General features: G+C 44.7%; 2 protein-coding genes across 3 annotated transcripts; one reads left to right on the forward strand and one right to left on the reverse strand.

Moving 5' to 3' along the window:
* The first annotated feature begins 1,508 nt into the window (after window positions 1-1,508).
* On the forward strand, window positions 1,509-11,136 carry brpf3 (bromodomain and PHD finger containing 3). Its single transcript, XM_022753180.1, has 12 exons — window positions 1,509-3,067; window positions 3,193-3,349; window positions 3,515-3,646; window positions 4,124-4,252; window positions 4,830-5,142; window positions 5,667-5,957; window positions 6,652-7,254; window positions 8,112-8,193; window positions 8,281-8,369; window positions 8,663-8,757; window positions 8,975-9,129; window positions 10,208-11,136. Exons 1-12 carry the CDS (start codon window positions 1,509-1,511, stop codon window positions 10,389-10,391), a joined length of 3,789 nt encoding a protein of 1,262 aa, XP_022608901.1. The 3' UTR covers window positions 10,392-11,136.
* Window positions 11,137-11,228: 92 nt separating this feature from the next.
* LOC111227597 (bile acid receptor-like) lies at window positions 11,229-24,006 on the reverse strand. Of its 2 annotated transcripts, none has more exons than XM_022753161.1 (11): window positions 23,915-24,006; window positions 19,878-20,017; window positions 15,536-15,934; window positions 15,302-15,442; window positions 15,042-15,166; window positions 13,862-13,960; window positions 13,670-13,766; window positions 12,965-13,081; window positions 12,748-12,837; window positions 12,522-12,635; window positions 11,229-12,195 (listed from the first exon to the last, which is right to left on the reverse strand). In XM_022753161.1, exons 2-11 carry the CDS (start codon window positions 19,972-19,974, stop codon window positions 11,993-11,995), a joined length of 1,482 nt encoding a protein of 493 aa, XP_022608882.1. In that variant the 5' UTR covers window positions 19,975-20,017; window positions 23,915-24,006; the 3' UTR covers window positions 11,229-11,992. The 2 variants fall into 2 exon arrangements, with proteins under 2 accessions (XP_022608882.1, XP_022608883.1); XM_022753162.1 differs by having other exon boundaries at window positions 19,878-20,013; window positions 23,915-23,965.
* Between the last annotated feature and the right edge of the window lie 34 nt (window positions 24,007-24,040).

Consider the following 24,040-nt stretch of genomic DNA (forward strand, 5'->3'; position numbering starts at 1 on the left):
CCATAATAGGTAAGATGGCTTATGTTTGCTACCTACTGCTTCTATGTTGTTGACTGGTTCAGAACTTTTAACACAGTTTTAACTGGCAGTGATCAACTTGTTTTGCGCCTTGTCAAGGGTAAAAAAAAATAACAAGCCAGCTAACGTTAGTACTGTCAATCTGTTAAGTTAGCAGGCTAGCTAGCTGATATCTTTTACTTGTCTCTGTACTTTTATGTCAGCGTACCGGAATACTGTCAAAATAATGTGCATTTTTCATGCCGAATTTACAAGATGATGCACCGCTTCAAAATTATAAAATTATTATAAAGATTTAAACTGTAGAAGAGCTTTTAACAGTGTTTTAAAACTGTAAATATGGCTGACATTTTACTCTCGAAATAAGGGCACTGATCTGTTGAGACCGTTGTATTCCTGAAGCTGATTGGCTCCGGAGTGGATCAGTCATGATTTCCTGACAGCTGATTGGATGTGTCCGTTGTGTTGTGGCTAGTGATAGTAGTTGCCAACAGTTAATGAGATAAAGTCGAGAATAATCTACAGACAATTTTTCTCTGTGTTTAGACATTGAAGAGTAACCGTCAGGGCGACAGTTAGTTAGCTGTTAATACGATGCTCTATGCATTTAGTTACCAGCACTGAGTGAGCAAGTGTGCTGTGAGTTGAGGTGTGTGAAGGAATGTTCACGCTGCAGGTGACAGTCCTGCCTAATAACACTGTGTAGTAACATACAACGCATGACAGATGTGTTTTGAATGACTTAATATGTCAAGAAGTTCAAAGCAAGTTTAGCGTCGTTGTTGTTTGGCCTTGTTACAACAATGGCATTAATTTGCTTTAGTTCTTGATCAAAAGAGGGAATTAATCGGCAGAGAATAAATGTAGATAGATAGAAATGACAATTTAATATATATTTTTTGTTTAAAAATGGCGTGCGCTAGTTTTGCATGAATACAACAGAATACCAGTCCGTGTAAACTTACCTGCAAATGTCACTTCAGTCCGGTTAGATGCTGCTGTGATGTTTACTCTTCAGTGCTGCTAACAACACACTGTCTGTCCATGACATGTAGGCTACAGTCAAGTTTGTTTGCTTAGTCTCTGTTGCCCACTCATAGCACCAACAATGGCAGCCCGCCAGCTGCAGTCAATCAAATACAGATACTCTCACCCCTGCAGCCAGTTGAGAGGAAAGGAACATTTCTGATATTTCTCCAAAGGTCTATTTTCTTCCCTTTTTAAATTATAAGAACTATTAACAATATATTTAAAAAATAACTTGGCATTTTGGACTACAAAAAGGGATAACTGAATGTGATTTCAGTGGGACTTTAAATGGTGAAATAATGGCAGAACATTTTCAAATTTTGCTGTATCATCATCAAATGGTTTTTGCTGTGCAATATACAAAATATATTAACTATTATTTCCAGTCTGACACCACAGAGTTCTCATATTATATTTGTTTTCTCTTTAATCACTAGGAGGGAAATTGTGATCAGTGGCCTATGAGGAAGCCACGTCGAAAAGGCCAGGCGGCCGGAGGGGGAGGAGGAGGAGGAGGTGGGGGTGGGGGTGAAGTCAAAAAGTCCAATGGGACAGCTGCCGGGCGTGGGGGTGCCCGCCAGCGATCTCCCTCGCCTTACAGCCTCAAAGCATCTCCAAGCAGAGAAACCCTGACCTATGCCCAGGCCCAGAAGGTGGTGGAGGTGGAACTCGATGGTAGGCTTCACCGCATTTCTATTCTGGATCCCCTGGAGGTCATTACTGAAGATGAGATGATGGCTCAGGACATTAGTGAGTGTAACAGCAACAAGGAGAACAGTGAGCAGTCCTCATCTCCCACCAGCAGCGCCCAAACAGCCCGCAAACCAGTCACGCCCCGAGGCCGCAGGAAAGACTCTAAATGTTCCTCTGTCAAGGCACCGCCACCTTCCAAGAACCACTGCCCCAATTCTCAGCTACAAACACCTGAAAAGGTACACACAACACACCATCATCACATGACCCTCCCTGAGCCTAAGTTTCGTGTGCTAGAAACCTTCACGCCAGTCGAGGCTCCTCCACTGCCTACAGCATATTACCGTTACATTGAACGTTCAGCTGAGGAGCAGGAAGGTGAGGCAGAATACGACATGGACGAAGAGGACACCGCCTGGCTGGAGATGGTCAACTCTGGCCGCACGTCAGACGGTTACTCCGCTGTCTCACCGGACACCTTTGAGCTGCTGGTGGACCGACTGGAGGAGGAAGCGTACCGGGAAGCCCGCAGCCGGGCGCCCTCTCAGACCACTGTTGACGATGATGCCTTCTGCTGCGTGTGCCTGGATGATGAGTGCCTCAACAGCAACGTCATCCTCTTCTGTGACTCCTGCAACCTGGCTGTGCACCAGGAGTGTTATGGAGTGCCCTATATCCCTGAGGGCCAGTGGCTGTGCCGCTGCTGCCTCCAGTCCCCTCAGAAACCTGTTGACTGTGTTCTATGTCCAAACCGTGGCGGCGCTTTCAAACAAACGAGTGACGGCCGCTGGGCACATGTGGTCTGTGCCATCTGGATTCCTGAAGTCTGCTTTGCCAACACAGTGTTTCTGGAACCAGTAGAAGGGGTCAATAACATTCCCACAGCACGCTGGAAACTGACCTGCTACCTGTGCAAGCAGAAGGGCCGCGGCGCATCTATTCAGTGCCACAAGGCCAACTGTTACACTGCGTTTCACGTCACATGTGCTCAGCGCGCTGGCCTCTTTATGAAGATCGATCCAGTGCGCGAGACAAACGTCAACGGGACCATGTTCTCCGTTAAGAAGACGGCGTTCTGCGAGGCCCATTCACCACCGGGACAAGAAACCGTATCAGATGAGGAGAGTGAAGGAAGAGTGGTGGGCAGCAGAGGGAGGGCTAGCAGAGGACGGAGTGCCTACACAGAGGGACCGACTACACCAAAAAAAGGCAGGAAATCTGATGATGATGGCAAAACGGATAAAAAGAAAGGGAAGAAGGGCACAGAGTCAACAGCTCAACAAACTGCTTCACCACAAGTGATAGTGCCTCAGATCCCCACGAGCAGGTCAGATTTTCTTTTCTTTGTTTTATGTTGTTGTTCATCAAAAGTTTAATATGACCAAGATGGTTTTCATCAGATATGAGTCATGTTGACGATACAACCCACCTGCATCTACCTCTGTTGTACAGGCTGAATATCATCTGCAAAGGAATCATCTTCCAGAGGAAAAACCAGTTCATGCAGAGGCTGCATAACTTCTGGTTACTGAAGCGTCAGTCGAGGAACGGCGTGCCGCTGGTTCGGCGTTTGCACTCTAACATCCAATCCCAAAGGAATACGGAACAGGTCAGGGCAGGAAACAACTGCAGCCTTGGCACTCCAATGATTACATTTTTGTGATGTTTTCAGCATTATTTATTAGGCCACTGTCTCACCAAAGTTAACTGATTGCCTTCAGATACACTTCTGGTACAGTATTTAACCCTCAAAATGTTTTCTTATACATTGTAGCCTGAGGTGGACGAGAAGGTTTCTGCGGCAAGAGAGGCACTGAGATATTGGCAGAAGCTTCGGCACGACCTTGAAAAAGCCAGGCTGTTGGTGGAGCTCATCCGCAAGAGGGAGAAACTCAAGCGAGAACAGGTGTGGCATGGAGACTAAATGTATTTGCTATTCAGGCTTGTCAATTCACCATTTACCCTTTTTTTTTTTTTTTTTTAAAAAAAGCATAAAGGTCGTTAAACAGAATACAGTATCTCAAGGCTGAAATGTAAAAGTTTTAAATCACATGGAAACAGCAGCTACTTGTGGTTGGAAGAAAAATGTAAATCACTTCAAGGGTGTCCTTGAATGTACTCTGAAGTGCTGAGATGGTTGGATGCTCCAGTTGTCTGTGGATGTTGAACTTCAGATGATACTCTGATTGTCCCTCGGACATGTTTTCAATCTTATCGTGTTGCCATATTTAAAAAAAAAAAAAAAACATTGTTATGGTTAGTTAACATTACACAGCCCCTCGAAAAATAACACTTCACATTGCTTCTCTTCAGTTGAGCTTCCAGCGTGGATGCAGCGTCCACATATGTTGACGTCATGTGCATATCGTCTTAACAACTGCAGGTCAAGGTTCACCAGGCAGCCCTGGAGATGCAGTTGACCCCGATGTTGGCGCTGCTCCGCTCCACTCTGGACCAACTACAGGAAAAGGACACAGCCCAGATCTTTGCAGAGCCTGTCAACATCAAGGAGGTCAGACATGTTACATCACTGACACCAGATGCTCGCACGCAGTTTATAAAGAGTGGCAGAGTGGGAGGACTCGCTGGTTCTGAACATGTTATTCCTCATATTTCATTGCGCCTTTTTAAGATATTTTTTAAATCACACACACATTTTTGGTTAACTGAGAAACATGGGACTCTCAGATAATGTAAAGACCCTAACGGTTTATGTTCACACCAGCAGCCTCAATTATTTTAGCTGTGTTTCTGAGAAATCTCGTCTTGCCTGTCATGTTGGCGAACGGTTCTAAATAACACAGTGGACATGAGGCTGTCAGAGGTCTGTGAGTCACAAGGAAGAAAATCAAAACACGGGTTAACCTGAACAAATTTTTTCCACATGTCAGTAGTTGGTCATAATTTTCAGATTGAAACCAAATCTTATGAAACATGGAGCATATCCTTCTTATATGATACAACTTATTATTAATGGCGCTTCGTGTTACGTTGCTCACCAGTTTTTTACACTTCAACAAATTTGTCTTTTATTTGCTGATATGCATCCATTCCTGTGATTAACATTAGGAGTTATTTCTTGTCCTCAGGTCCCAGATTACCTGGAGTTCATCAGCCAGCCCATGGACTTTTCCACCATACGCGTTAAGTTGGAGAGTCACGCCTATCGCTCAGTGGCTGAGCTGGAGGCCGACTTCAACCTTATGGTGTCCAACTGCCTCCTCTATAACGGCAAGGACACCGTCTTCCACCGGGCAGCGCTGCGTCTTCGAGACTTGGGCGGGGCCGTACTGCGCCACGCACAACGACAAGCCACCAACACCGGCCTGGACCTGGACACTGGCATGCACCTCCCAGAGTCACCGCAGAAAAGAGACTTTTACAGCTGCACCTGGGAGGATGGTGAGTCACTGTGGCGGCACCTGAGGACACACGCTTGTCCTTAGTATGTTAGATAGTGTGTGTGTGTGCGTGTGTGTGTGTGTGTATTAGATATTAGATTTGGGAAGCTGGCAGGAGAGAAGTGGGTCTTGCATCTTTTACTGGATCATAATTTTTGAGAAGTGATTTTAGTTTTGGACAAATTCTGTGATTTTTGAGTCAAAGTATTTGTGTCTTAGATTCATTTGTTGATAGGTTGCTGCTTAATCATCCTCGTGATGGAGATGTAAAGGTAGCTACAATGCACTGTCTCTGTAGACAGTTGTGCCATTTTGTCTTTATGTAAAACTTTGAAGTGCTACCACCTTGTCCATGTCCAGTATTCTGGTTATATACAGTATATATTGAAGATGAAGTCAATGTTGGGAGTCTCTTTTCTTTTAAATTTGTCAGTAAAAAATCAGTATTAAACTCATATTTGTCGCACTTCATGGAACATGGATGCTAGCTGCTCTGTTAGCCTAACTCCTGTCTGTTGTGTGCAGTTGACAGTGTGCTGGATCCAGACAACCGGCTTCACATGACCGTGGAGGAGCAGCTGAAAGAGCTGCTGGAAAAGCTGGACTTTGTCTCCTCCATGCGATGCAGCGGCGCCCGAACCCGACGCATCCGCCTGCTCCGTCGCGAGATCAACAACATCCGCTACAGGCAGGGCCAACACTCCCGCCACAGCCTCCATCACCTGAAGGAAGAGGACGAGGACGAGGACGAGGACGACGAGGAAGACGAGGACAAAGACGCCAAGGCGGATAACGGCCTTTCGTCTTCAGACAAAGGTGGGTGATGAAAGGCACTGACGTTTCAACAGTTATGAAATTGCCAATGCATGTACCTTTTTTAAAAGCCACTTTTTTTCAATGAGACCAGTTGTGAACATGAGCTAACGGAACATTGTCCTCAGGTAATTGAGCCAGGGTCCCCCCCACGCACCAACCCCAACCACCCCACTGTCTCCAGTCTAGTAAGTAGGGGCCCACAGAGTCTCGTTAGCCATGGCTGCCTCACAACTCCTCTCTCCCAGTGCACTCTATGTCTGCACCTCTTCTATACATCACTGTCATGGACTCACCACTCTCCATTGGCCACGTACAGTCATGCCATATCATCCCACTTACTACAGGCTAGTCCAGTCAAACAGTCTTGTCACCGTAGAGGAGGGCGGCAGAGCACCTGTGATTTGTGTCAGTGACGTCATGAAATGCTGCCATGTTACCATGTTGCTGGTGTACAGTTGTGAGAGCAAAGTTATTTATTCACTCGTCTTGACAAGGTCCTCCATATCTGCAGAAAACCTCAACTCCCTTTGGACTGTGGTTAGACTGTTAGAATGAAATGTTAATCATTACGAAGTGACACCATTTTCCAGTGTGAATACTACACCACCACATCACACTACATACTAAGTGGACATTCATTTCAAATAAGTGCTGAGTGAAATGGAATTTCATTTTTTCTCCTCTCATCTTCCAGAAGATCTCAAATCCACTTCACCGCCAACACTGGAACCTACAGGGCCGGCTCCTCCTCCGCGACAGGGAGACGCACCTCTGGAGCCTCCCACCCTGCGGCCAATCACAGGGGAGCCCCAGTCCCCCAGCTGGCCCTGCAAGCGCTTAAAGATGGACAGCGACATCTCAGACGGCGCCACAGAGAACATTAATTGCACTAAAATGCGTGAGCGGCCGGCGTCGCCGCCTCCCAGTTTGCACAGTGAAGGGCAGGCGGTGGCCAACGGTCTGCCAGAGCTCAGCACCCCCCCGCGGCCCACCACCGGCGGAGTCGGGCGACGGACCTCCGTGTTATTCAAAAAGGCAAAAAATGGAGCAAAGCTGTTCAGAGACAGAGACAATCCTTTGATGAATGGAAAGGGGCTGCAGGACGAGAACGCAGGCAACCCCCCCACAGCACCCAACTCCACAGCCAGCACCCCATCCTCCACACCTTTGTCCACTCCTTCCAAGACGCCACAGAAAAGCCCAGGACCCCCCACCCTCAACGAACAGTGGACCCCCAGTCGAGACGCGTGCTCAGACGGGGAGCTAGAGAGGACACCAAACCACACACTGGAAAGTGGTGAGCGGCTTTACATGGTTACTGATATTAGAGTTCATCAGTTTGTAATCTGTTGAATTCGCATTTGATGTTAGCCACCAGTCGATTGTCTGAAGAGTCTTGGTACAAATAACGTGACACAAAAAAAATAAGTGGAGGAAAGTACGAGTTGTTGGAGCGCAGTTACAGATGTTTGAGTTTCCCATCTTTCTCAACTTGCCTTTTCATCAGTTTTCATCATCATCTGTTTTTCTCCTCGGGTTAACAAGCTAACACTGATGATTTTAAACATGTCGAGGTTTAGTTTGATCAGCTTTCATGTATTCTTTCTCTTGTGATGTGAGGAAACAAAGCGAGCTACTCAGTCACAGCAGTAGGAGCATGTTGGAGCACCACCCCCCACCCTTATTATCTATGGCCCTGTTTAGACCTGGTATTAACAAGCGTCTCAGGTGATCTGTGGTCAGCTCTTAAGTTCAGGTGTGAACGCACATGAAACGCATTGAGAACACATTTGAGATCCCATCTGGACCACATCCTTTCAGCAGCGTGAACACAGATGTGTCCTGGTCCACACTGAAGGACCGCCCACTCTACTGACGTCCTCTGACACAGTCTAATTAGTCCCGCCACAGTTTCATAACCAACTAAAAAAATATATCTATCTCCTCGCTGTAGAGCTGTGTGCAGTGCTTTGATTCACTCAAGCCCTCTCTCTCTCTCTCTCTCTCTCTCTCTCCCCTGCATGTGTTGTTGTTTTCATTGTGACTGAGAAAAGACTAAATATATCCTCTTTTCTGTTTTCTGTCTGGTTTTTCCTCCTGCTCTTGTTGTTCCAGCAGCAGCTGTTCTGACGTTTCCCTCTCATTTACTTTCAGGACTGACCAACGGCTTCAACAAGCACAAAGATGGCGGCTCTGATGCTGAGTACAGCCCTTGCCCGGTCCTCCACAAAGAGATGTAAGACATGATGTGTCTGCTGTCATCGCTTGTTTGGTTTTAGTCATGATTGACAATACGCTGACATCACACTGTGTTGTCTTACAGCAGCTCGCCACCCAAACGGAGCCTCGGGAAACCGGCTCTTTCCAAAGTTCCCTTCATGGAGATAGTTAATGGAGACTCAGATTACACCGGTAGGTTTTTCTTTTTTCTTTTTTTTCTTTTTTTTTTTTAAATCAAATGGTTTTTTTGTGTTACATCATAAACAGCAATCTGCTCCAAATGTCATGTTGTATGTCCACAAGGTTTTTAAAAAAAAATCACTTCCCAAAAGGAAGAAATTTAAGTTCTATATTTGTTGGTCTCATGAATGTTCCCCCGATATGTGCTTCATGACCCGTTCACACATACGAAGAAGCTCTCTGCACACAGCCAATCAAAACACTGCTTTTAAACTGTACTTGCGTTTGGTTTCCTGGTCTTTCAGGGAACGGCAGCCAAACGTCTGAGGATGAGACGGAGCTGGAGTCTCTCGATCTGGTTTGGGCCAAATGTCGAGGATATCCCTCCTACCCTGCTCTGGTAATCCCTTATTTCATCTAGTGTTACTGAAGCTCCACCTAACCTGGGTTGTCAACAGGTGCTGTAGCTTTTTATAAATAGGCAGCTTCCACCAAACCATATTTTGAGAATTTATAATCTCAGTGATTTCTTAGTGTTTAATTACAACTGTGTGAGGGTGCGGTGCCAGGAACAAACCTGAGGTCCCCCCTCTGGACTCACTGTGTGTTGGTTCCAGATCATCGACCCAGAGATGCCCGAGGACGGCCTGCTGCACAACGGGGTGCCCATCCCCGTCCCACCCAAAGACGTCCTCCGCCTGGGGGAGCAGAGACAGGAGGAGACCAACGAGAGGCTCTACCTGGTGCTTTTCTTTGACAACAAGCGAACGTGGTGAGTTTCAAATGTGACTAACTGGAAAACAAACTGCTCCTCAGACCCGCCGTCGCTGATCGGCTGGTCGAACCGTCCGGTCCCGGAGGATCATAACTCCCAGGCCAACCTGCAGCTCTAAAGAAGAAGAAGAAGAAGAAGAAGAAGAAGAAAGTTGTTATTGTGCCAATTCATTTGAAAAACCATGACTTCTTCATGAATAAGTAAACGTATATAGTTTATATTATATGCTTATAAAGCTACATTGCAGATTCTCTGTAATTTCATAATCCTTCATGAGCTCTTACATCCTCTACTGTTGCACAAAACAACTTAAATTTAACACTTAAGGTTTGATTTCTCCTCAGCTGAGGGCGTTGCACAGAATCTCTTTACAGCCGTAAAAGAGATTGCTGCAGTGGTTAAACTCGGCTGTTTCCATGGAGACCGTTTGCTTTCTGTTTCCATGGAGACCGTTTGCTTGCTGGCATTAGCTTGTGATACCTGCTATCACTTTTGGGAAGCTGGCAACATTAAAGGAATGCGGCATTGAGGGCGTCCATCAGTTTCTCCCACGCTTCATTTTCTTCAGTTATCATCATGTTGCAGTGAAAACAGTCACAGGCACCTTAAGCTTTTTTTTTTGTGCAATGGTTTAATTAACTTTAAGTGATTCTTTGAGTATAAGGCTAAGATAAGGAGAAAACCTTAAATACTTTACATTTTCAGGAAACCTTAAGGAGAAGATTTAAGGGTGTTTTGTGCAACCACTTTTATTTCAAGGAAACCTTAACTAAGACTTTAAGGAAAAACAACACAATTTTATGCAAAAGAAACTGTTTTTATTTTTATTTACATATTTTATCATCTACTGTCTTGTCTATTTTCATCCCTCTATCCACCATTATTTAATTTTTTTTTGTAAAGCACTTTGAGCTACATCTCTTGTATGAAAAGTGCTCTATCAATAAAGTTTATTATCATTATTGCAGTTATGTACGTTAATATCAAAGCCACAAATGCATAGAAAAATGATACAATGTAAAGCAGTGGAAGTGAGCATCAGATTAACAGTCGACATGTGTCTCTGGTGTTGCAGGCAGTGGCTCCCACGTGAGAAGGTGACACCCCTGGGTGTAGACGACACAGCGGACAAGCTGCGCATAATGGAGGGCCGCAAGTCCAGCATCCGCAAGTCTGTCCAGGTGGCGTACGACCGCGCCATGATCCACCAGAGCCGAGTCAGCCACAGCCAAGGCTTCGTGGCGTCTAACTACCTGTAGAGGGCGAGCGTGAGCCCTGTGTGCACCCACGGCCGGCCACTTAAGTATTTCTCTTTGGTCTTAAAGCAGCAGGTGGGGGCGAGTCCCGCTGCGGGGTGAATTCGTATTCGCGCTGTGGTCTGAAGAGGTTGCCATGGCAGCACAGAGTCCTGGACTGTAGTTTCGTTACCAAACCACTAGTGTCTGACACCCAGAGCTGTGGTGTGTCTGCCTTTCGTGCCGTTGAGGATGTGGATGAAGTTGTAGCTGGGGTCGGAGAGGATTGTATGGAGGTGTCTGCTCACTCCAACCTGGATGTGTTGAAGCCGCGTGTCTGGATCAAACGTAAAAGAATTCCCCTCTATTTTGTTTAATGCTACTGCCAAGGAAACAAATTGTCAGAAAAGAGATTTGACATTTCTATGAACCACAGAAGACGAATGAATGGATCACTGCCATCTTTTATACAATAGCTTTTTACATTTTTAAATTTTCTTTTACAAAGACACTTGTATATTAAAAAGGCACACTTTGTGTACATATGTATGTGTATTATCAAACCCAATTTAATTTAATGTTGCTGTTTTAAAATGCGTATTTCAATCAACCCACACGGGGCAAAACGAGGCTGTGTATATTTGTGGAGATAAAATAATTCCTGACTTGCTGCAGTGTACTAAGGTTGTCTTTGATGTAATTTCATTGTGCTGTGTGTGAGTGTGTGTGAGTGTGTGTGTGTGTACATTCAGAGCATACAACACAATGAGCCGTTGTTCTTTATATTTGAATTCTCTTTTTGATACAGAGAGAAATAATTTATTTATGGAAGACAGAACTATAGAAATAAAGCTATATTGGTTAAAGTTGAGAATGAAATTTTATTTAAAACAAATGGAGTGAGGTTTTAAAAAAAACAAAAAAACAAACATGCAGCCAACATTTTAACAGATTAAATTTCACGCTCGGTTTGATGTTGATGATTTGACTCAGAACCAATCACCATCATTCACTGTTGACCCCCGCCAGAAGACTATTTATTGTCAAGAGCCCCATTTTATCAAATGGAAAAATACACCTTTATAAGCTTGTACTACCTGCATATTTTACCTGCTCACCAAATATTTTGTCTGAACCAGTATTTCCTCATTTTGGGATATAAATGCTCTATTAAAAGCCTTTTGGGATACTTAACTGCAGTTTTGTGTCGTGTTTTTTATTTATTATTTTGAGTTCATTTCTCTGGTGAAACTGTGACGTCAAATTGTCCTTCCACTGATCAGCTCCAGTTATCACACAGACTGCATTCTCCTTTTTATTTTAACAATGTTCAGCATAGTGAAAAGTACTGTACGTGTACATGTTGGCTATAAACAACCAGTTATAAAAAAAAAAGACCTATAAACATTTCTTTGCTCAGACAAACTACAGCAGTCCACGAGCTAAAATTTAAATATGACCGAAGATTTGTGTGTCAGTTTTTCAGCAACAGGAAGTCAGGCCTGTTGATCCAACACTGTCAGATCAATATCGTGAAAATTTTGCACTTTCAAAATGTTTCTCAGCTCATACTTCAAAACCATCCGACTCCCCAGAGATGGCAGTGGTGGTGCGTCTCACTTCCGTCAGGGTCCGGGCTGCTGTCTCGTCAGGAGGAGGTAATTGTGACGGAGGGTTCGGAGCTCCGTCAGTCTCCCTAGCAGGCGGCCGAACCGCTGCGGTCCCCCTCGTGCAGCTCCGGCCTGGGCCCCACACACCCTGGACAGCAGGTCCAGGATCAGCTCCTGCATTTTCTCAACACAGCTGGCTGCCTGCAGGGACGCCCGGTCTGCGAGGGGAGGAGTGGGGGGTGACAGATGAATCTTTGTGTTTATATCCAAACACTGATTGACGTATTGAATTTTCCAAACAGCTACTATATGAGCGAGGTTGAACACAGCTGTCAAACCCCTGCTACAGAGCGCCTGATCGAGTCTGCAGTCAGGACCTTTGAGACATACTGAGTCAATCATTCACATGGTGGCAGATAGGTTTACACTGATTATTTACAGTTCAATAGAGCACTCGCATGTCTTGGCTGAACAGCTGATTGGATTATTTCAAACCAAACGCCCACAGACAACGAGAGAAAACATGCAGTACGCCCGGTCTGACCTGAGCAGAGCAGAGCTGTGGCGGTGAGCAGGCTGTACTCGGCCTCCGTCACCCGCAGCGTTTTCATGCTGTGGAAGAAGCTGAGCACCGGCCCGAAGAGATCCTCGCTGCCTCCTGTTCACACGAGCAAATGGGAAAACGCCTCATTTGTTTTCGTGTGAATCTCAAAGACTGCAGTTGTTATCTGAGTGTGTGTGTGTGTGTGTGTGTGTGTGTCTGGACTCACCTGAACTGACCAACGTGCTACTGTGGATGTTTTCCTTTGACTCTACATTTCTCAGCCAGTTGTGTGTTGACGTGGTGAAAAGCTGCAGGGCTGACGACAGAGAAACAGAAAAGATTTGTTCTGACTGACCTAATTAAAAGTAATTAATCTAGATTTCCTGAATCGATATGTGCTTTCTGTGACGTCGGTGTGTCTCCTCCCCTGCTGTTTTATTCACCTGGACTGGGGCTCGCTGGGTTGTTGGAGAACTGCTGAGCTGAGAGCAGAAACATGACCTCCAGTGAAGAGATGGACAACAGAGAGCTTTGGTCTGAGAAGTCCAGGAGCTCAAAACCTGCAACCAGAACATCACAGCTCACTGCTTCTGAACTAACAATAATACAGCATTTCTCTATCTATGTCTCTATTTAGTTTTTTTTTACTCATAATCAAGCAAATGTTACTTTTTTGTCTGTTTAGAAACCAAATAAAAAAATCATCACATAAGTGTTTCCTATTTGAATGTGGTATTATCAGGTGTCATGTCTGCAGCCGCCCACTGCTACTATTATCATGATCAGTCTTATTATTTTTATTAACCTCCGTTTCCACCTCTGTCTGTTTATTTGTCAGTAAAAAAGTCCTGAACTGATTTGCACCAAACCTGGAGGAGGGATGGGGGGAGGAGGGGCCGGGGGCAAATCATCTCTATGTGGAATATGTCTATGTCTCTTTCCTCCTGTAATCCAGGTTTGAGGTGCATCTTACTAGAAATCATCCAATCACGTTTCAAAATAAAATGTAACCTCTCAATATCTAGAAAAATGCGAATATTTAATAATAATAAAAAAAAGCCAAAAGTCCGTTCAAATCATCTGTCTCAAGTCAAAGTCAAGTCTTTGGATCCCAGTATATCATAGTCACATGTTCCTGTCCATCTTACCTGGCACTGTCCTGGCAAACTGCAGCAGCCTTTGCAGGTGTGGTGACACAAGACCAGACAGGACCTCCCCTTCCTCCGCGTACGGCCACTCAAGCAGCTGAGCACAAACACACCAGACATCGTGAGGACGGCATGAAACGTGTGAATGTGTCTCTGGGGAGATCGGGTGATGTTTGACACGCGGTGACCTACCCTGCCGTGGCTGCCGTTCTGTGCTCGGTACAGTCGATGAGCGTCCACCATCCGGTCCACGATGTACTTCTGTTCTCGGGTTAAACTGGCCGACACAGCCTGGTGAAGACGGAGGTTCACACACGGCGGCATTAAACCAGGATTATAATATCCCCTATGGTAAAACTACAAGGTATAAAGACTGAGATAAATGTCGACTTGTTGGAATCTGACCACCTGTGGAGGAGGGAGTGTTACACCTGTCTTTGTTTTATCATCAAACCAGCAACCAACAAGTAACTTATACAACCATCCAATTAACCAGCCAGAAAATGACCCCATCCAAAAGAAACTAGAATTACCACCTCGTGGTTGTATCCACTCAGACTAGTTCCAGATTTACATCCCTGTTAATCCAGAGTCATATGAAATATTAACCATCTGTGTGAAAGATATTATACAGTCAGTCAGTAATGTTTACAGTGTTCACCATCTGTTTTTAGCATTTTTACATGCTAATTAGCACTTAACACAAATAGTTTTGTATTGGACAAATAATAATAATCACATATGTACAGATATTATATACTGTATATACATGAATTTCCCCTAGGGGATAAATCAAGTATCTATCTATCTATCTATCTATCTATCTATCTATCAATATATTGAATTTCCATAAATGAAATATATGTACATGTATTATAAAAGCACATATGTAAAAATCATATATGAAACCTATTAGAAATTGGAATAATTTCATATATTGAAATATATATCCCACCCATACAAATGTGTACATAAATATATATCCATGCCCAAAGCCCTGTCAACTATATATACATCATCCTCAATGAGCTGATCACATATTATATCATATATTATATATATATTCACTATATACTTACTTATCATATACAGTGGGGCTAGTGCGGTCTGAAGAACCACTTCCCCAGGAAACAGACGATGTTTTTAAAAAATTAATAGAAAAAACATACATTAAACATATAGAAATTTATGTTTTTTAATAAACTTGTGTAATGGAATTTAACATATATAATTAACATATATGGTCACAACATGTTATACCATATAAAAATTCATCATATAGATATTTTAAAATATAAATGTTACTATGGGTATTTCATCATTCTTGATATATATTACATTTGTGTATGTGAATACTGCTGCACCTCCTCACCTGTCCAGGTAGTCTGCTGGTGGAGCTGACCCTCCTGCTGTCTGTGTTCTCCTCCTCCTCCTGTCCTCTGCCTTTCCCGCCTTTCCTCAGTCGCTTGGATTGGCACTGCACCTCCGTCAGAAGACCTGCGAGGGGAAATATACATGTTCAGTCAAATGCATATTGTCTCAGGAGGTGCTGGTGACTCTCACTCATCTGCTGGTTTTTATTACATTAAGTTAAACGTTTGATTTCCTGTAGATTAATTCGATATCTCTTACACTCAGCCAGCATTCCCACGGCGCGGCACTTCCTCAGCCGGCAGTCCTGGCACTTCCTCCTCATGTACATGTCCATCTCACAGCCCCCTCCGCTCTTACAGTGATACACGGCGTTTTTAGTCACGCTACGCCTGAAAAAACCTACGGCGACGGGTAGAGAAGAACCGGGTGAGGTTGAAAGGAAAGGTAAATAAATAAATAAAGAAGAATAAATAAAGGAGACACAGCAGATACCTTTACATCCCTCGCAGGTGAGAGCATTGTAGTGATACCCTGACGCTTTATCTCCACACACCACGCACAGCTCGTCCTGACCTCTGCCCTTCCCTCCCGACCCCACCCGCGACCTCCGCCCCAGAGGCAGTCCCACCGCCCCGAGCCCCTGAACCAGACCTCCACAGTGGGGCTCGGGGCTGGGATCGCAGGGGGCCTCCAGGCAGTGAGAGCTGTACAGGTACTGGGGGTGGCAGAGCTGCGAGGAGGAAGAGGAGGAGGACGGTGAGGAGGTGGAGGAGGGCGGAGGGCTGTAGAGGGTGAAGGGCATGTTGCTGGGGCTGTACTGTTGTTGGCTGTAAGGGAGCAGCTGGAGATCGGGGTCCTGCAGGGGGTACCCCAGGGGGTCGGCCAGCATGTCTGAAATGGAAAAAAATGAACGAATTGATTAGATTTTGGTGGACAAAGGTCAAAGGTCAAAGGTCGCTGTGACCTCACAAAACACATTTTTGGCCATAACTCACAGATTCATTCACTAATTATGACAATAATTAGTGAATATCACTCAAATATCTATAAGGATAAAATGAAGTGATGATATTTTATATCCAAATGGTCAAAGGTCAAAGGTCGACTTCACTGTGACATCATAACGTATTGATTCAACACTGTAGCTCAGGGAGGAGACACTGTGACCATATTTCCTGCAGCCTGGCTGGTTGGCGGAGGGATACGACCATGAGGTGGTAAATTCTAGTTCTACATTGTGTTCAGGTTTGTGATCTGATTCTGAGTTCCTTCACAAAACCAAACTAAACATGTTCAGACATTTAGATCTGGTGTTTATAAAAAAAATATACAGTATATATATGAAAAGGGAACCTGAACTTCCTGGACAGCAGAACAAGTGGCGCTGCTCGCCTCTATTCCAACAAACTGCCTTTGTTTCCATCACCACTCTGAATCATAAGGCTGATAATATTCTCTGTTTTTCTTATTGTCAACAAACCTAAATCAATAATGAATTGATCGTAACAACATTAGCACATTCTGTATATCTCATTGAGTCAATCCCACATAAACACCGTCACTGGAGCAAAACCGTATTAATCCACTGAAAACACTCCTCAGTAAACGCACTCTTTACTTCTGTTTGAGTGACGTTCGCCAAAAACTACAGTGCCAAACTGTTTCAGTAACTTACTGTGCCTTTTTTAAAAATGAAACTATTTTTTTTAAGATTTAACATCATCAATAAAAACAAATGGACTTCGGGCCGAGAGCCTGACATCCTGGTTCAAAAGAACGTGCAACACATTCAGGGATAGTATGAGTGACTTGATGATTATATGACGCTGTAATAAACCTGAATCACCCTTTTAATGTGACAGGATGCTTATCCTTCCCAAGAAAGTGAAGTTATCAGCATCACGAGTTAAAAAGCTGCCGGAGATCGATTGCTTTTACGTGACAGACACGTAAATGAACGTTTCAAGGGACACAGTTACGCTGTTGCAAGTCAAAGAGCGTCACAGGAATGTGGGTCTTACGTGACTCGTGTGACTTCACTGCTTTTATAGCTCTTGGGGGATACAATAAAAGACTGGAGTGAGACCTTGTGAACTTGTTCAAACTGCTGAAACAGGATGCAGCTGACAACTCCCAGTGCCATTTAAGATTTTTTTTTTTTTTGATCCTCTTTTCTGGACGCTTCAGTCAGTCCGTAATGTTCGCTCAGTGTTGCGACGGCACTTGAAAACATCTCTGAGTGAGGGTGAGCAGCTTGTGTTTTGCAAGTCCAAATCTCTGCTGAGAAAACATGTGACCACTGGCCGCTCCGTAAAGAACCAGCTGGACCGGCACAACTGGGACTGCTGTGGGATCTGTTATGTCCTGCGTGAAAGGAGAGCCCACCCAACTGTCGGGGGTCTGGGGACCGCCGCAGATGGAAGTATTAATGGTAAAACATGAGGGCTGATAATTATATAGTATTACGTGCAAAATGTGTGAGTCCCGTAGCTCTGTCACATTGTTAAAGGTGAACGTCAGTGATCTGGCGATGCATGTCCACACAGACTTTTAGTCCCATTCAAAAACCACTGGAACCCAGTCTTCCCATAATGCGACTCAGTTTTTGGTTAGGCCCTCCCCCATCTGATAAATGCCCCCCCACCCCTCACCCCTCACCCGTAGTGTGTAATCCAGGCTTTCTGTTAAAAAGTCACAAAGCCCGAGCAGAGATAACCCTGATGACCAGTGATGGATTACTTAATGGGGCTACTGTGCAACGGCCCGGGGGCCCCACAGGTCCAAAGGCTCTGGGTCCAGTCAGATCCTAAAACCTCTCCCGTTCAACACGTCTCAGATTTCTAAAAAAAAAAAAACAAATCAAACAAACAAACAAACAACAACAAAAAAAAACACTTCCCACGTCTCCTGCTCGTCACCTTCAACATCTTCTAAGGTGCCCTCTCATTTTATCAAGACGCAGCCAGAAGAATGTGGAAAGCCCTGGAAACTCTCACCGCTTTATCCTGACAACATTTCTTTTTTTTCTTTTTTATTATTATGATGACAGAAACGTGGGAAAATTAAAGCGTAAACTGAACTCTAATCCTGCGTGGAGCTGAGGTGTCCTGCATAGAGTCACGAGGTCTGAGGCGATGCCACTGTCGCGATTTATCAGCCATCGATCTTCAGTCTTTACTGGTTGAACACCGACGACTGATACAGTAAATAGAACTGATCGATTTGGTCCCACGGTGTAAGAACTTTTGAGAGTTTAGATTTTCAGTGGATCGACACTCTGCTCTGATGAAGCGAGCGTGTGAGTCAACAGAACCATCAGTTTAAAGGGCACTTAGTATCCCTCCTTTTGTCTTCTCTCCTCTTTCATTCTCTCTCCAGATGTTTCCTGTCTTTACCAGACTGTGACGGCGATGGTTCTGGGGTGGGGGGGGTGGGGGGTCCTTGCTTTCTCGGCGTGTGACAGAGCTGTGGTTCGTGCTGTTTGTAAACCATTTGAACGCTGTCTAAACACTCCTCAGCCTCCCTTCCATCCCACGCACGCTAGGGAGCAAAACAACACCAGCAAACTACCCCCCATAGCGGCCCATCCATCCACCACCACCCCCCCTCTTCTCCTTAGGGCTAGAGGGGAGACAACAGGGGGAATTTGTTGATGATACACATCAGTATAAATAGATCCTCCGATGCACGCTCAGCCTCCCTGTGTGCTGTGAACGCAGCGAGCGGCTGGAGCTCCTCAACAACTACTTCCTCCATCTCATCCTCATGAATAAATGCGCGGCATTTATCCATCAACTGTGAGAGCCAATGAGATGATGTGTAACAATTTAATGTGTAATTGAGCCCCTCGCTTGAAGCAACAATCATGGAATAATTTACAAACGTTACAGTAGACGTAGAGCAGTACAAAAGAGTCACAAACTCGACTCAGTCATGTGTGTTTCACAGCAATATCTACCTAAAGTTTGCTAAAGTAAGCTAACATTAGCCACCATACGCTATTGGTCGCACCAGAGCACATGAAGCTGCAGCTCTTCTGTCAGGAGTGAAATCAGCTGACACATGTTGAAAAGGAGAAGAAGAAGAAAGTGCAGCATGTCAGGAAGTTTACACTAACAACGGTCAAACATGGATATGAGTGATTCAGTTCGGACTGAGGTCACAGCAGTGACTTTCTCTTTTTATTTAAAAAGAAACCCTGGCGGTTTCAAACCAGTGTGCTGATGGTTCTGTTTTTATTTGCTCAGGTAAAAACTGTCAACAGTTTTAATTTCTACTGAAGAAACTGTGGATTATTCAGAATGAACAGGAAAACTGACTCTAGACAGACATTACTGCTTCTGAATTTTATAGATGTCATTCTAATTTTTTTAGATTAAATTAACTTCATTCATTGTATTGGGAATCTTATACGTGAATATCTTCAAAAAGTGGACAGATTCAACCAAAGCTAAATGACGTAAGTGAGAAAACGAGGTTTGTTTACAACAGCAGAAAACCAAATGACACCAGCTCTCTTTGCTCCTGGTCTCCTTTTTATACCAGGTAAGAAATATCTACCTGCATCATTTGAATTCGTGCACCACTGACCGTTAACGCTGAAAAGTGCTTTGCAAATAATATTCAAATCACACAAGACGTGAACACTCACGTCTGAATATCCAGTCTCTCATGCACTTAAATTTAACCAGTGGTTTAATTGTTTTGGTCTCGCACACCGACAGTCCAGTGACCAAGAGCATCTTCAGCTCTCTCATCAGTCCATCCTCACTGTTTTATCTATTACTGTCAGAATTCAAATGTTTAGGAGAGAGAAGAGTCGGTGTGGACTCACCGTAGTACTGGAGCTGCTCGGTGGAGCAGTAACCATCCGAGGCGGAGAGAAACCCCCCTGCTGAAAAGCTCATCTCCAACTCGGTCCACTCTCTCATCTGGACAGAAGATCCTCTCCTCAGCTAGTAATACAGGATCTATCTTCACACACACACGCAAAGAAATAAACACACACACACACACACACACACAAAGACAATTACTCAGAGGATTCACACAGATATGAAGGATCTGGGAAGTGCGGAGACATTCCTCAATCCCCAAGATGCGTCCAGGTCTCTTAGCTGTCCAGGCTGATATCCCAGCCTATTTTTAAAAAAGCAGCAGAGAGGAAGAGCGCAGCTGAGGCTCTCTTGGTCTGTGGTGGATGATGTGCTGGAGGAGGTCTTAACCGTCCCCCGAGGGGGGGGGGGGGGGGGGGGGGGGGGGGGGGGGGAAAGGGAAAGCAGGGACACCCAGGAAGGACAGGGATGGGACTCTGGTCCAAACAGCTGGACCTGGCGGGGACTTCACAGATCAGAAGACAGAGGGTGGATGGATGGAGGGAAAGACGGAGACTTTATCCCTCATGGGCAGAGTGAGGGACACACTCCACACTCATGGTGTGTGTGTGTGTGTGTGTGTGTGTGTGTGTGTGTGTGCGTGCGTGCGTGCGTGCGTGTGTTGAGATTTGGACTGGATGGATGTATCCCAGAGTGCAACAGCTGGTCTGGGCGATGAAACATTTTCTCAATTTAATCTGATGATGTTGCACCAAAAAAATCTCATTAAATGAAATGTTAAAAAAAAGTTTGTTTTTTTCACGAGCATTTCATGGACTGAATGCTGCACTTAATGTGTGTGTGTGTGTGTGTGTGTGCGTGCGTGTGCATGTGTGTGTGTGTGTGTGTGTTTGTGTGTGTGTGTGTGTGTGTGTGTGTGTGTGTGTGTGTGCACATCCATGTTTGTCCTCGAAGCTTCGGGAGTGTGTTTACTCTGTCTTTTGTTTACCGCTGTTCTGTTTGTGCTGCAGTTAATATTGGACAGTGGTTAGATTTAAGGGGCCCGGGGACCTCGGCCTCCCCCACAGACAGTTAACCAGGCCGGGCAAAGAGCGAAAGGAGTGGAGGCCCTGAACCGCCCGGAGGAGACAGAGGAGTGACCTCAGCGCTGGCCTGTACATCTCCGAGCTGAGCTGTTTGACACGCAGCATGCTCACTGAGGATTAACTGCGCCCTCCCACCCACATATCATCGCTTTCACTGGCTCATTATGGGAACCAGGGCTGAGCGGCGGGTGGCGGAGGGGCGAGGGAAGAGCCAGTCATGGTCACCGAAGCCGTAGCCTTCAGTGGAGCGATCACACGATCGATCACGATGACAAACGCTACACGGTGTCTTTCTTTTGAAGATTGCGTCCAAAGGGTAAATTGGTACAAGTGTGGCCACAGTTCACGAGGACGACACTGCCTCAAGATGAGCTGTAGTTCAGGGAAAAGTACAAACTTAAAGAAAACAAATAGACAAATAAATGTGTCCTACACGTCAAAAACCTGCTGTAACTTTTGTTCTAATATAGAAACAACTGAAATTTGTAAGGTTGAGAACGCCACATGTTCAAATACTCAAATTTTAAGAGATTTCTTAACTTTAAATACAGAGTGGGTAAAATCAAACTAAAGAAAACAAAACTCAATAAAAAATATTACATATGAAAACTTCAAACTACAAATTGAAAACTGAATTAATTATTAAGGAGCATGAAATCCAAGTGTCATAAACACAGATGAATTTTTACATGGTGAAAAAAAGTATTATTTTAAGGCTTTTTGTTGTTGTTGTTGTTGTTGTTGTTGTTGTTGTTGTTGTTGTTGTTGTTGTAGAGTTTTACCTTTTGATGGTCTAAGGATGGAGGGTGTATCCTGGTCAGAATTTAAAGCCGACTTACTCTTACACAAACTGTCTAGAAAATTATTGAATTGACTAGAATGGAAAAGAAAAATTTGTTCTTGTTGAAACGTGATGAAACAACAAGACTAAGAACCTGCACCCATGCTAGCTGCACTGTGGTGCTTTGAGCTAAATGTTAGCACATCCCTGTAACCAGACAAGAAGTATTTGGTCTGATGATGGCACTACAAGAAGAATGATCACAGTTCATCCTGTGGGGAACATGAACATGTGTTGTTGTAGTTGAAACAATTTATTTAAAACCCACAAATGTCAAATTTCTGGTGGCACTAAAGTCACAAAAGTCACTGGACTTGTGCCGATCCGTCTGATAGTTGTTGAGATATTTCACTCTAGATCAAAATGGTGGACTGACTGAACTGCCACTGATTTTATATACACTCACTAAAGTTCCTAAATGAACTGAGTTCAAGTCAAAATCAGTTTAGAAATTTGATGAATATTGTAGAACAGCTTTAAGAATCTCTTATGTTGACTAAACAGCGCAGCGTCATCTGCGTAAAAATGCATCACAAACAAACGCCGCCATGATAGATCAGTGATGGTTTTGGGGATGGCGTGCACCCACTGTTGTCTACTGTTATTCCTCAGTTAAAGAGCAGCGTGTCTCGTGACCCCGTCCTCACATATGTGACAAAACGAGCCGTCAGCCGCTCCTCTCCGACCGCCTCCGGCCTCTGAGGAATGGAAGGAGAGCAGAGAGCAGGCAGAGTGACGCTAAACGATGGGGACGATATCTGAGAGCGTGCAAATGTCGCCATGGATCTTCTGGAGGTGTCACACTGCTGGACACATGGGAGGGGGGAGGGGGGGCCCGGTTATGAGGGCTCGCCCCAGGGGAGATGAGCATCACAAAAGGAGGAGGAGAGGAAGGAGGGAAAAGACTTTTAAGCAGGGTTACTTCAAATGGACTCTGGAACGTTCCCTTAATTATTTTTATTTCTTTGCACCTACTCGCAGTGTGATGAGGTGAACACTAGGAAAAACAGAGGCATCTCCACTTTACACAAACTTAAACAAACCAAAAAAAAAAAAAACGAAGTCAACGTCTCCTCTGTGGTTCAGACCAAAGAAAACAAACTAATGACATGTTCGAACCCTGAAACTCATTAGTCCCGAATCACTCACAGCACAAGCCTGGAGATAAATCCAGCACGTCATAAATCCCTTCAGGACGTCGCCTGCTCTCTTTATCACGGGGGCCGCTGGCTCGGTAGCTGCAGCTCGATAACGGCCCCGGACTGTTTACTGATCCTCACAGGAAACTGACGCTCACATTAAAGTGGCCTCAGGATTTTGTGAGTAAAGTCCATAACTTATGTCTGAGCATATGTGAGCTTGGTGGGGGGTGGGGTGGGGGGGGGGGGGGGGGTGGGGGGGGGGGGGGGGGCGTGTTTGACTATCACAAGAAGGAATGTAAACTGTCCAACGTTAGTCATGTCCACTTAAAGCATTTGTTGGAGACAATTCCCTCTGTTCTGTGGAGGCTATTGTCGGATTGGACTTTTTTTTTGTTGATTATAGAGGTTTTAAATGATGGATTTAACCAAATACACTGATAAATAAAAACACAGTATCCCTACTGGACTGCAGCTTGTAATAAGTGGCATTCATAATAGCACCTGTAACATTAATCAACTGGTGTGAATTGGACAGAAAGTCAGAGGCTGTAAGCGGCCGATCCCCTGCTGATGTTTTTACAGGATTCTTCTCACCTGGCTAACCATGTCGCCAAGTGTCTTCACTCTCACTATCCATATTGGATCACAGGTTTTTACTTATTTTCATTTTTTATTATGTATAAAGCAGCTTTTTTTAAAAACCTTTTTAAACCTTTCCCTCGATCATCTAACGTCTTTAGGTGTTTATCTAAAGAATGGCAATACTGCAGCAGAACATTTACAAGTTGTAATGTTAAACATGCTTTTTTAATAAAAAAAAAAACAAAACAAAAAAAAACAAGCCTCTATGTTGGATTGATTTCTCCCAGTTCAAAACTTCCTGTGTCCGGCTGCAGGACCTGAACCTGCTGATGCTCAGGCCACTAAACGCATCGTATGTTAGTTAGAGACAGAAGCTGTGAACTCACCGCTGATGAGTCTTCTCGCTGTGTTCGAGCGTCCCGACGTCCTCTCGCTTCATCCAACTCTCACTTTTTGTAATGTTGACCGCAGCCCAGCCTCCATTCTCTCTCTCTCTCTCTCTCTCTCTCACA

This window comes from Seriola dumerili, unplaced genomic scaffold (assembly GCF_002260705.1).
Source record: "Seriola dumerili isolate Sdu_G_001 unplaced genomic scaffold, Sdu_1.0 BDQW01000190.1, whole genome shotgun sequence".
Classification (NCBI taxonomy): domain Eukaryota; kingdom Metazoa; phylum Chordata; class Actinopteri; order Carangiformes; family Carangidae; genus Seriola; species Seriola dumerili.